This window comes from Gracilinanus agilis, chromosome 1, assembly GCF_016433145.1.
Source record: "Gracilinanus agilis isolate LMUSP501 chromosome 1, AgileGrace, whole genome shotgun sequence".
Classification (NCBI taxonomy): domain Eukaryota; kingdom Metazoa; phylum Chordata; class Mammalia; order Didelphimorphia; family Didelphidae; genus Gracilinanus; species Gracilinanus agilis.
Genome location: NC_058130.1, coordinates 499,350,773 through 499,365,192, shown reverse-complemented (window position 1 = coordinate 499,365,192; position 14,420 = coordinate 499,350,773). Strand labels below are relative to the sequence as shown.

The 14,420-nt window shown below is 31.9% G+C and overlaps 1 protein-coding gene across 1 annotated transcript in view; it reads left to right on the top strand.

Annotated features, from left to right (window-relative positions):
- C1H8orf34 (chromosome 1 C8orf34 homolog) overlaps positions 1 to 14,420 on the top strand; it is a 362,951-nt gene that overhangs the window by 123,809 nt on the left and 224,722 nt on the right. The window contains exon 5 of the mRNA XM_044682532.1: positions 12,689 to 12,717. Coding sequence (XP_044538467.1) covers positions 12,689 to 12,717 — 29 coding nt within the window. The remainder of the gene's footprint in view (positions 1 to 12,688; positions 12,718 to 14,420) is intronic.

The window sequence follows — 14,420 nt, the reverse complement described above, 5'->3', positions numbered from 1 at the left end:
AAAAAGAAAGCTATTATAATATACATATAAATTATTGTCCAAAAATTTCCACATTAAACATGTCTTGAAATGGATGTCTCATTCTGCATTTTGAATCTATCATTATTCTGTCCAGAGCTGGGTAGCATATTTCATCTGTAACCCTCTGGATTCATGGTTAATCATCGCACTGATCTGAATTCTTAAGTATCTCAAAGTTGTTTGTTCAAGGTTGCTACTATTAATAAAAGGATCTTTTGGTTCTGCTCATTTCATTCTATATCAGTCTATATAAGTCTTCCTTGGCTTTTCTCAATTCAGTTATTTAATAAGTTTTCATTATACAATAGTATTTATATACGCTGATATGGTTAGATGCTCCCAAATTGATCTGCATACCACTTAGTCTCCAGTTATTTGCCACTACAAAAATAAATGCTAGAAATATTTTTATACATGTGAGTCTTTCTCTTTTTTCTTTAATTTCATTAGAGTGTGGGTTTTTTCATGATATTTCTGGCCAGAAAAGTATACACAATTTAGAAATTTAGTGGATTTATTTCCATATTACATTGCAGAATGGGTAGAACAATTCATAGCTTCACCAAGAGTACATTAATTTTCCAATTGGACTGAGTTTAGCATGGTACTACTGCATATAACTAGGTAATATAAGCATTTTAAATGCATTCTCCCAGATACAATGCCCTAAGTCATTAATATGACTTGTTGGCAGTAATTTCATGATAAGTTAAGGCAGGAAGGGGAAGACAAGACATACTATAATAAGTGTATTCAAGAAAAATTCCAAAGGAAGTGACTTTTAATGATGCTCATCAGATCATATCTCCCGAATTACAGTGTGGTAGAATGTAAGTTCTTTGATGGCAAGATATTTGTCTTTTAAAATATCTTTGTATCCTCTGAGCCACATTGTACAACCAAACCTGTGGTTTCACTGGCATGGGAAACTTTTAGAGCAAGAATATATTTAGACAATGGCAACATTGCTCTTGTCACGCTCATTCTTACATAAGTAAAAACATATATATATATATATATATATGAAGAATCCATATATTTAAAATATTTAAAATATATACCAGGATAAAAAAAGAGTTAACAGTGTATGATCATATTGTTGAGATAATCGCCATAAACTCTATGAACTATATATGTATATATCTATCTATCTATCTACATACATATGTGTGTACATATATATAAGAAATTCTTATAAACAGATAAGGAAATATTATTATTAATTATTCTATGACAGCTTTAGAATAGTTCTGTATCTCAAGCAAGTAACTATTTAACAAAATGAGGTAGAATGGTTAAAATCAGCTACAATTCAGATGACACATTAGATAGTATAATGTACATAAAGCATTTTATAAACATTAAAATGCTATAATATTATAGGTCATCATTATTACTGTTATTGCTGTCACTTTGCAAAATGTTGGAGGGATAGAAATCAAAACAGACAATTTTTAGGGAATAGGAGTGACACACAAGTATGTATCATATATACCTACATTCATATATGTATACACACACACACACACACACACACACACACACACATATATATAGTCTAACAAAAGGTAAAAGGTAGTAGTGGCAAAGTTTGTATTTTATTTTATGGTGCTCTAAAAATATTTTCAGTGGTTTAAGATATTTGAACTATGTGTATACTTGGTTTTCTCCTGTGCTTTTTATACTTTTTTGAAGGTATTATATTTATAAACAAAATGCTGTATAATTGTTTCTCATTGGTATTAAACAGTTTAAAAATACCCATTGAACTTGGGAAGATGTTTCCTATAATCAGTAGGGATTTTTGTGTCTTTGTTTTTTGAAGCTTTGCTTGATTTCTTGCAGATTTTTCTATAACTTGACAGCATAAAGATGACCTCCTTTATTACTCCATCCTAAGTGCATGGTTTCCAAAGATTACTTTTTGGCACAAATTTGGCTGGAGCCCTTCCAAAGGAAAATAAAAGCATGAAGGACAGAAAACTGATAGCAATGTTATATAGATAATAACACCAATCTTTGCTGAACCAGAAGAGAATGATAAATATTTTAAGTTAGAACTTAAATATAACCTTAATAAAAAAAAATGGCTTTGCTGAAGTGAGATATACATGATATATCCTAAAACACGGGGATTTTAAACATCTTAAATATAAGAAATGGGATAAAATCCTGTAGTATGTGGCAATGGCATTTAATTTATAAATACATACACACATGCACACATATCATACATACATGGCTATAGATATGTATTTATCTATTTACTCATCCACCATCTCTCTCACTTCATCTGTCTGCCTATACCTGTTTATCTGCCTCTCTTTTTCTCTGTCTCTCTCTGTCTCTCTGTCTCTCTCTCTTTCTGTCTCTGTCTGCCTGCCTTTCTCCTGTGTCTAATTAGCCTGGGAAAGAAGGAAAGTCCAAAAGTAAGGATTCATATATATCTTTGATGGTATTTGGGAAGGTGAGAGATTGAATCATACAAAGTGTCATTGATGGGCTGTTCTTTTCCAAGGACTTAGACTATGCAAACTGATAGCATCATAAGATATCACTGTTTCTATTTTCTGTAACTTTAAACTAGCTCTGTTACTACTTCATATATGAGGATTCTAGGACTTGCCTTGACATAATATGATATTAAGTTCATTATGTCACTAAACTATCACACGTGATTTTTAAGTATGTTTGTATGTGCTTTTATCAAATTTTCTCTTTAATTTTTTAAACAAGCTAATAGCTATTATTTCTCACTACTGTACTTTGTAGCAATTCATCTTCCACCTTCTTCATTAGACTAGAAAATAAAATAGTTAAATTTGTTAGAGCCAGTACAAAATGAAAGTAAAAAATTCCAGATAACATGATGTTGTTAGGAAGCTCTATTCTGTAAAAGTGGTTGGCATCAACTTATGATTTATGACATTCAAAAAAATGAAATAATAAAAAAAATATTTTTGAAAAAGAACAAATAACCTTAAATAGTAATCTATTTTAGAGCACCAAGGTTATTAAAGACTGCATTACATATAAAAATGCAAAATCTTGACATAAGACAATTGCTACAACAAGGAGGCCAAAAGAGCCAAGAAACTACCTTTTTTCATTCAAGAGCAATACTACTTCAGATACAGTGTTAATTATAATTCCCTTCAGAAGATAAAAGACAATAAAAATAGTAACACTTCAAAAGTTTGAAAGACTAAAAATAAACCAATAAAAATTCTGACATGAAGTTTTTTTCTGAATCATAATTTTCTAATAAAAGTCATAGATGAAATTGGCAGGAGGACAATAAACTGATGTGAAATAAGCAACAACAAAAATTAGTCATATGACAGAACATTGAAGAGTAAGGTATGTTCCAATATGACTCCTTAGCTGCATCACCTCAAACCAAAAAATAATGTTCTACATAGATACGTATTTAAATTGCAGAAAGAAGAAAAGTTATAAAATGCCTCTTCTTTTGAACTGAAATGATAAGGCAGAGTTAAACCTCACATTTTCACCCCAAAACCAGTTCCTACAAATTTTGCATCCCACCAAAACATACTATCCTTCTTAATTATTCCATCTATAGCAGTTGACAAAAACCCACCTCATATGTATGATCATCTTACTCTGTTAGAATATTTTTAAAAACTGTGTATGGGGAAGCAGAGCAATCCCAGAAATGAAACATATAATGCTAAAAGAAAGGTGTCAGAATTTTAAGCCCAGTTTATGTTAACCACTGTGTAGTTTACTCAAAGTAAGCAGATAGACTTCTCCCAACCCCTAATTTGAAAGCCAATAGAAAATTTGGAGATAAGGAATGGACCTAAGGAGAAAAACCAGTGTGGAAATCAGGAAAGGTTACAACACAGTAAATAAAAATTATTATGTAACAGCAAATGAATCAAAAATATCCAATGAGGGGGTAAAATGTAAGAATGAATGGAAGTTGCTTGAGTCAAACAATCAGTCAATCTCACCCACCCCTTACTTAAAAAAATTAAATTAACAATAAAATTGTTTGCCCTTAATGTTGTAAGCAGGTGAGAATCATTATTGAATTAATCAACAAATTAAAGTACTTGTATCAATTAACAATCTAGCACAGACCCTAGGTTTTTTACTATCTGTCACCTTGCAGGTCTAGCAGTGCTCCTTGATGTAGAATTTCTTGGGAGAAGGGAAGGAATAAAGTCTCTTTTCCCCCCTCTGCTTTCATATATACTCCTGGCCACATCTCAACTTTATGAGTTTTATGAGTTATTCAGCTAGACAATTGGGAATGTTCATGAACATCCTGGAAGCATTCAAGGAGCAATAGTGATTGACAGTAGTGATTGTCTCAGGATCCAAGGACAACCTAGACACACTGAGGAAAGATAATTTTAGTTAAAGAAATCAAACAAAAACAAAACAAACAAAAAAACTACACTGTGACTAAGGGGGAGCTTCATGAAGACTTCACAAGGGGATATCAGTTCTTTCTTCTGGGGAAAGATTTTTTTTTTACCAACTACCCAATCACTTTAGTAAATACCCATATCAAAATACAATCATATATATTTAGTTAATTAATGTAAATGAATTATCAATGAAATGAGTAGAATGGTAGAGGCTCATAAGATATATCATAAAAACAAACCCTCAACCTTTCTGGGTCTACTAGAATAAATAGTTGGTCATGTTCTGGAGGCCCAAAGTTTGGGGTTAAAAGGGAATTGGCTCCTGAACAGGCACCACATGAAACAACAAATTCTCTGAGTCCATCTAAAATAATGAATCAAAAATGAGAAATTCTAAAATGATTCAAAAGAGAAAAGGCTAAATTAAAAAGGGGAAATTGGGATGGGAATAAAGATTGCAATTAGGACATAAATCAATGCTTTCAAAAAAACTCAGAATAAAAGAAAGCAGGCAATTTTGAAAAGAAAGCAAAGAAAACTGAATGTACTTGGAGATTCTAAACAGCAAATATAAATACTTATCTAGATTTATTTTATTCTAAAAATAAGCAGAAATTTAAAATTTTATTCCTGCTCAAAGAGAGCTACCACTTCGGCCTACTAAATGTTCTGAATTCTCCATTTCTCCTTTCTAGCAAGCCACAAGTCTTAGCCCACTTATTCCTCCTATCACAGTCTTGCTGTCAAAAGGCCTTCTCCAAAATCTGTCTCCATTTCCCTACTTTTACAATGGCAGAGGATTGAAGCATTTCTTTTTTCCCCTTGAAAATAGCACATGATCTTTCTTTTTTTAAAAAAAATTCTTTACACAGAATCAATATATCAAAATATACAGAATTTCAAATGAAGTGAAACTCACATGCACATATATACACAAATATAGATGGATAGATACATAGATAGACATATAGTAGCTGAGTTTGATTTTTCTATATAAAGATATAGAGAAGTAAACTTTAAACTTTTTTATTTCCCTTCCCCTTTTGTGACTGAAGTCACTAAACTCAGAATCTGTAAACCTAGACTCTTGTCTTAGCTCCACAACAAAAATGTTATGTGACTTTGAAGAAGATACTTTCTGAGCCTCAGTTTTCTCATCCATAAAATCTGAGTGTGAATACATCATCTTTAAAGTTCTATCTAGCTCTAAAGTTTTGTGATTCCAATTATTATAGGATATATTTCTTTGAATAACTCGAGACAGAACAGGTTTTAATATTTTACTGGAAGTTAAGGAATTGATGCTAAATATATTATGTTGTACAAGTATCTAAAATTATATAAATGTAAGTCTAAAAATTAACCTGGAAAGATCTGAGACTTTTAAATGAGCTTCAAACTTTCTATGAATTAACAATATGATATGACAGCCAAAAATGTCAGTGCAGTTTTAGTCCATTTTAAGAGATCCATATTTATACCTAGTGAAGTAAGATTACAGTTATATGATTGTATTCTGATTTGGGTGCTATATTATACAAAGAACACTTATAAGTTGGAGACTTTCTAGAGGAAGGTAACCAAGACCAGAAATAGCTTTGGGAGATTTACTCAAATATAATTTATCTGTGTGTGTGTAAACTTATTAAGTATCTATAATTATATGTATTATAAATTTCATATATTATATATGCCTAGATAGATAAAGATATACACGTATTGTGTGTACATGCATATACACATGTGTATTTATATATGGATATATGTATATATACATATATATAAGTAAAATGTCTATGTGATTTAAAAGAACTAAGAATGTTTAGCCTGGGGAGAAACTGATCAATAAATATTTATCAAGTACCTACTATGTGCCAGGCTTTGTGTTAAATTTTGGGGATACAAATAGAAAAAAAGAAAGGGAGCCCCTTCTCTCAAAGAGCTTGAAGTCTAATGGGAGAAATTAATATACCAAAGGAGCTGAAAATGAGGGGTACCCTTTCCCCAGAAAGACTTAGAGGGGACATGATAGCTGTCTTCAAATGTTTCAAGGTCTGTCACATGGAAAGGTTCCCATTCTCTACAGTGCCAGAGGGCATTTTTGCATGCCCTACCCCTCTACCCAGTCTCCCAATATGAACAGTTCCTCTCTCCACTGTCTGGGGTAATGCGGGGGCTCACAATGCAGCTTGAAGGTGCATTTTCAGCTTAAGATTTCAAAAACTTTCACCAACACTGGTCTAAGGTCTCTAGAGGATTCATAGAATTGAGGGAACTTCATGGATTGCTTTTTAATCTCTTTGAAAGTCCACTTATCTGTTTCTTATCTTTTTACAAACTGATTTTAATTCCCATGGAAGACTTTTACCAGGGAGGTGTTTGATTATGATTAAGACATTGAATATCTTGACATTGGCTTTGTATGATCCATTGCAGATGTGGATATATCATCTGGAAAATGTCACAAAAATATCAATTGAAGGAATTAAAAAAGAAATAATTGAAGAACTTTCTTGCTGAAAAGGCATTCTATTTAATTTATTATTACTGGTTTTAGAGAGTAAACTATGAATGATGAGGGGAAGGTTCAGATGGGTGACTCAGTGGAAAGGACCCCAGGCCTGAAGTCAGGAAAATCTGGGTTTAAATCTGACCTCAGTTACTTCCTAGCTATGTGACCTTGGGCAGATTACTTAACTCCAACTGCCTGGCCCTTACTGATCTTCTGCCTTGGAACCAACACTTCATATTGATTCTAAGACAGAAGGTAAGAGTTTTTAAAAAATGAGGGAAAGTTAAGAGTGTCAGATTTTGACTGGATTTAAGAAAACCATATTCATAATAATTGTCTCTCCAAAACTGGAAGTCAGTTTTGGTTTGGGCCCTTGATAAATACTTATTGAATTAAATTGAGACAGAATGGTATAGCAGAAACAACATGGAATTTTAAGTCATTAGAAGAGTTGCTATTTTACTTGCTTCTTGTGAAGCATTGAACAAAGAAAGGGAAAGAAATAATCTTTTCTATGGTGCCTGTTTTTGCCAGGCATGGTGATAAGTATTTTACAGATATTTCCATGAAGCACTTTTCCCCTCTGGGATTCAGTTTTCTCACTGTAAAATGAAAGAACTAGACTTAATGACCTCTGGTATGTCTTCCAACTAAAAACTATGATTCTTTGAATTATATGTTTTTAAAATTATGACACAATATGTCAAACAGTGTGCATATTAGATATTCAGTAAATATTATGTGAATGAATAACAGAAGAAATAAGAAGTGAATATTAATTACAAATGGCATTAAGGAAAAAATTGAATAAAATGTACATAACAATTCATTTATATGATACTTCAAATTTGCAAATTACTTTATTATATATCACCTCATTGTAGTCTTATAATAATCCTATAAAATTCTGCAGATATTAGTATCCTCATTTTAAAAATAAAGAAACTGACACTGAGAGGTTGTGACTTTCCCATTGTCATACAGCTAGTAAACAACAGAGAAGGAATTCCAACCTAGGGAGACTGACTAGAGAAAATGAACTTAGAAAATATGTAAATTTAAGCTTGATTAAAGCTATTGGTGTTGAGTGGAAAAATTTACAGTTGGAGGGATTTTAGTAAATTATACTGTTTAAGAAGACTTAACCGTAATGTAATTAATATAATATAATAACCAATATAATATGTAACATAACTAATATAAAACAAACAAAGCAATACTTAAAGAGATTAATTCATACTATTCATTGGAAGGAAAAATGTGGATGCTGAAGTTTAAGTACTTTGGCCACAGTGAGAACATGAAACTCAGTGGCAAAGACTCTGATGTTGGGAAAGGTTGAAAGCAAAAGGAGAAGGGAATTACAGAGGATATGATAGATGGATGGTGTCTTGGAAGTGACAAACATGGGCTCAAACAGATTTTAGGAGATAGTGGAAGATAGGCCTGGCATGCTTTGGTTCATGACATCACAAAGACTTGAATATAACTGAACAAATGAATAGCTAAATCTAACTTTTCGAGAAATATTTTCTAAGCAGCAAACTGGGAAAAAATTTAAACAAAACCCTATGACAAAGGTTATAATTTCCCAAATATATAAGGAACTAAGTCAAATTTACAAAAAATCAAGCCATTCTCCAATCAACAAATGGTCAAGGGATATGAATAGGCAGTTTTCAGATGAAGAAATCAAAATGATCAATAATCACCTGAAAAAGTGTTCTAAATCCCTCCTGATTAGAGAAACACAAATCAAAACAACATTGAGTACCACCTCACACCTAGAAGAATAGCCAATATAGTAACAAGTGAAAGTGATAAATGTTGTATGGGATGTAGCAAAATTGGGACACTAATACACTGCTGGTGGAGTTGTGAATTAATCTAACTATTCTGGAGGGCAATTAAGAATTATGCCCAAAATGGCTTTAAAAGAATGTCTGCTCTTTAATCCAACATACCACTGCTGGATTTTTAACACAAAGATAATAAGGAAAAAGTCTGGTATAAAGATATTTATAGCTATGCTCTTTGTGATGGCAAAAAATTGGAAAAATGAGGGGATGTCAATCAATTGGGAAATGGCTAAACAAATTGTAGTATCAGATGGTTATGGTGCTGAAAGTATATTGTGCTGAAAGGAACAATGAATTGGAGGATTTCTATGTGAACTGGAAAGATGTCTAGGAATTGATATAGAGGGAAATGAGCAGAATGAGAAGAACATTGTAAACAGAGACTGATATGCTGTGGCACAAACAGACCTTTCTACTAGTAGCAATGCAATGATCCAGTACAATCCAGAGGAACTTAAGAGAAAGAACACTATCCGCATCCAGAGAAAGAACTGTGGGAGTAGAAGAAAAACATGTGATCGATCACATGGTTTGATGGAGATATGATTGGGGTTTTGGTGTTAAAAGAACACTCTGTTGCAAATATGAATAATATGGAAATAGATTTTGAACAATGATTACATGTATAACCCAGTGTAATTGCTTGTAAGCTCCGGGAAAGGGGGAGGGAAGAGGGGAGGCAAAGAACATGAATCATATAACCATGGAAAAATAGTCTAAATAAACAAATTTTTTAAAAAATAAATTTTTTCTAATTTATCTTATTATATTTTTCCATATAAATCCTTGGCCATTCTTACTAATCGAGTTGCACTTTTCTTGTGATGGTTTTATTAAATTACTTTAAGATATTTAAATTTTAATTTTTCCTATTGAAACTGATCATTACCCATGCATACTTTAGTTGATGAGCTTCATTAATTGTTGTACTTATAACAGTTTATTATTTGTTGCTGACCTGGAGATGGGCTTTTCCATAATATTTAACTTGGGCAATAGAACCACAGTATGTCACCTAGAATTGAAGCATTTCCTTATTGGAATAAGACTTACTAGAGATGCACACCACTGCCATGGAATGCAATAACCTATGATCCCCTCCATACAATACTGGAGTCACAGACACAATTGTTAACAAAATCTTCCAAATCAATTTGAAAACTCACTTGCTTCTTGTTACTTTAACTGTTTAATATATTATTCAAAATTTTCATGAGACAGTGGAAAGAATTTTTGATTTGGATTTGAATTTGAACCCTAATTGTATAACTTATTATGCAGGTGAACTTGGCCAAGTTATTTAACTTGGTCTCAGTTTTATGACCTGCAAATAAGTGGTTGAACAGATAGATATGACTTTTAATATTTCTTCCATCTTGAAATCTCTTATCCCATTCATTGTATAATATAATGTAGGATCACATAACATTATCACAATACTCACATAATCATAATTTATAAAACTGATATTTAAGTATTCAATTGCTGCCAAACTATCTTTCTGATATATCCCAGAGAAGCTGTTACATGATCTTGATGTTTGATTCCTAGTTTGACACCTAAAATCTCTGATGCCTGCAGTGTATTATCACTAGATTTCTTCCTCTTAATATCACTATTTTCCTTGAAGGCTCCACGTGGGTGTGATCTCCACTACAAACTTTACCACTCCCTTCCAGTTTTTACTTTTCTTGTCCATAAATTATTTTTTATTTACTTATGTAAGTATAGTTTATAGCCCACAGGAGAATGTAAGCCCTTGAGATAAGGTATTCTTTCATTTTTGTCTTTGTACCACAAGGATCTAGAATCATACTTTGCTCAAAAGAGTTTCATTTAGTAGGTGTTTGTTGAATACATTATGAAAAAATTCAGCCAGTCTGAATTACAAAATATATATAGATATAACCAATTAACATACAAAATAAAAGGAAATAGTGGGTCTAGCTTAAAATCATTCTAGTATGCCAAAGATTATTAACTTTTATTAGGATATTTATGAAATAATATTGAGGTTAATTTGTTTTTATTAGTGTGCCAGAGATTCACCAGTGAAGATACTATTCCATCTTTAAGTTAAATTACCTTTATAAGCTGCTGTGGCCAAAATTTCATCACCTAATAGCCTTTTTTCTCCATGAAATATACTATTTCTTAGATGATAGACATATAAACTGTTTCTAAGATCATGTTCGTATCTTTCCAACTTGGTAAGAACCCACTAAATTCTGGCATAGTCTTCAGGAACACTATGCTACTATAGGATGTCTCTATAATAACTAATGGTTTACTTTAAAATATTACATTGATTATTATATATAACATCTGTTCTTAAGGATAATCTTTAAATGTCTGATAATAGCAGATTAGCATATGACACTTCCAGTCTTCAGATGCATGACTATATTAAGTGTGCTTTGACTAGATTGGGAAATTAGAAGCAGAAAGAGGGAGGATGGATTAATTCCACTAGCAGAAAGAATTATGGACCCAAATTTAGGAAATCTAGTTTAAAATCCATGTGAGATCCTGGCTGTATAAAGATGCTCAAGTCATTTCAATTCTGATCATGTTTCCTCATCTGGAAATAAAACTCATCATACCTACTGGATCTGCCTGATGAGGTTATTATGAGCTTCAAATGAAATAATGTATATAAAAGTGTTGTGCAAACTTAAAAGCAGAATACAAATGATGATTTTCACTCTTATGGGCAACAGTGAATCCTACCTGCCATTCTATGCTATCTTTTGACACCTTCATCAGTTCGATTTGCAGAGCAACCAGTATGATATTGAAAAGAATCTGAAAACTTAAGATCTAAGTGTCTTCTTGTAATGGAATACCATGATAAGCATTTATATAGCACTTACTACATGCCAGGTACTATGCTAAGCACTTGACAACTATTCCATGCTGCAGTAGTATGTGCTTTTATTATCCCCATTTTTCAGTGGGGAAAAGAGAGGAAGAAACTGGAATAAACAGAGGTTAAGAGACTTGCCCAAGATCATGTAGCTAGTAAATGACTGAAATTAGATTTGAATTCAAGTCTTCCTGACTCTAGGCCCTATATTCTATCCATTGTACTACCTGTCTATATAGTCAAATGTTTTAAAAGAAATAAAAGGGGGGAGTCATTCTTTTTAAAATTATTTTTAGAGATGAAAGTATTGACTTTTTGAACCCTTATTTAAAATTTGTAACCAAAAAAATTAAAAGAAACAAAGGATAAGAAGCAAAACTATTTAAGATTGTAAAAAAGACCCTCCTTGAGAACAAAATAAGAGAGTTAAAAGTATTTAGCATAGAAAAGAGACTAGTAGAAATCAATGACTAGTTTCAAGAAAGAGAACTTTGGTAGGTGATTTTCTCTATAAGTTTTCAAATAAAAATTATTTTAGACTTGATTTAAGTCTAGATTTTTCTCAAAGGAAAGGGGAGATAAAACAGAAAACCTATCAAAAGCCCAATCAGCCACCATTTTATACTTCAACACTTATGAAACTGTTCAGAATGATTAAATACATAGTTACCTAAAATAACAGATTTCCAATTAAAATAATTGCTTGGCTCGCAATTAAGAAAGTTAAGTCCATTTATGCATGGCAACAAAGGTGTTGGTCTTTCTCTTTACTTCCAAAAAGAACTCTATTAAGGACCAACTTTCTAAAAATGACTTCATTCTCATAGACTCATTTAACATTCCAAAGTATTTGTAGATGCTTAAAAATGTAATTTTCTAAGTGAAAGGCTGCAGTACCTTATTTGGGGTTTTGATGATAATATAAAGTGTTGCAATAATTATATGTGTTAATTTTGAAAATGCAATAATAATATGTTAAGATGTTTGGAAATATTCACTAATTTTAATAATAATCTTTTTATTCCAGGCATTGCTATTTCAGATGAACTTGATAAGGTAAGCCAAACTATCCTCTTACTGAAATATACAAGTAGATGTGATGTTTCTCTTAGCTGTCACAACTGTGAAAGCTATTGTCATTAAAAAATGCTTAATTTTTAGAGGTTAAGATGTTAGGAAATTTTATTGAACTGGATGGTATATGTTTGCATTATTTTGGTTAAAGTGACTCTATATATTTTAAAAGTCAAAATTTACCACACACACACACACACATATACATTTAATTATTTCTTTGAACTTCAACCTTTTTGATTTCTAATTGCAGAAGCATTTTTCACCTAATATTTGCATCATCTTTGTTAAAGTAAAATTAATTTGATACAATGATATCATTGCAGCAAGAATTACAAATTTACCTAAAACCTAAGCAATGAAGACCATTTATCACTTAGATCAGTGACAGGATCCTATGTATTGAAAACTTACTAAAAGGGAAGATAAGTTACTGAAAATAAATTAATTCAGAATATTATAAACATTGAATATAGCATATGGTATTTCAGAGAAAATAAAACATATCCTGAAATAATCATAGTATAATAATACTCTAATCTAAATGTCATATGCCTACCATATGCAATAAGTATTTTAAGAATTCAGAGAGTAATAATAATTTCTTGCTGGGATAACTATGTAGGAAGTAGCATTTGAAGTGGACATTGAAGAATGAGGCAGTTGCAGAAAATGGATAATAGGAAATAGAAAAGAGCATAAAGATAGTATTGAAGGAGTTAAAATTAGGAGGCTGAAAAGTCAAAGCTTTTATTGGCATAATCAATTGGCATTGAGTGTTTCCTTCTCTCAGTTCTTTTAATACATACTGCATGCATTAATTGTGTGGCACTTTGTTGTTTTTCAGTCACTTTCAGTTATGTCCAACTCTTCTTGAATCCATTTGGGGTTTTCTTGGCAAAGAAACTAGAGTGGTTTGCCATTTTCTTCTTCATTTTAGAGATGAGGAAACTGAGGCAAATAGGGTTCAATGATTCACCTAGAGCCACACAGCTAGTAAGTATCTGAGGCTGCTAGATTTTAACCCAGAAAGATGAAAGCAAATCTAATCTTTTTGGACAGGAGAGTGTCACGTGAAGAATATACTAGCTAAGGCAGCTAAGAGATAATGCAGAAAGAGCCTTAGACTTGGGATCAAGATGAAGACCTGAATTCAAATTCTACTTTAGAAACTTACTTACTATCTTACTCTAATCAAGTCACTTGACTTAAAGAAAGTTGGCTCTGTTTCTTCTTCTGTAATAGAGAATAATGATAAGACCTACTATGTTATAAGGATAAAATGATTTAATTTTTGTAAAGAATTTTGCAGACCTTAAAAAGTAATATGAGTGCTAGTTATTGTTGTTGTTGAATTCCCATTAGTCTGTTCATGTGTTCTCTCATGAATCTCATTGGCCTAGAGTACCCAATCATCAATAAACTCTGGCTTTCTGAAACAAACCAGGAGAAGCTTGTAGTCTCCATTTCAAATATGTACTATACAGACTGTTCTCATAGGCTTTCATGATAATTTGCTCTATACTGATGAAGGCTGGGATGTACTAACAAATCTTGAATTGGCTTGCTTGACAATTGTTAAATGTTGAGTGGGAGAATTTACACTTCAGAAATAGGCAAATGCTATAAATCAGGTTGATTTATTGGCATTTTCAGTTATCAAAACTATGAAAGTGTTAATAATG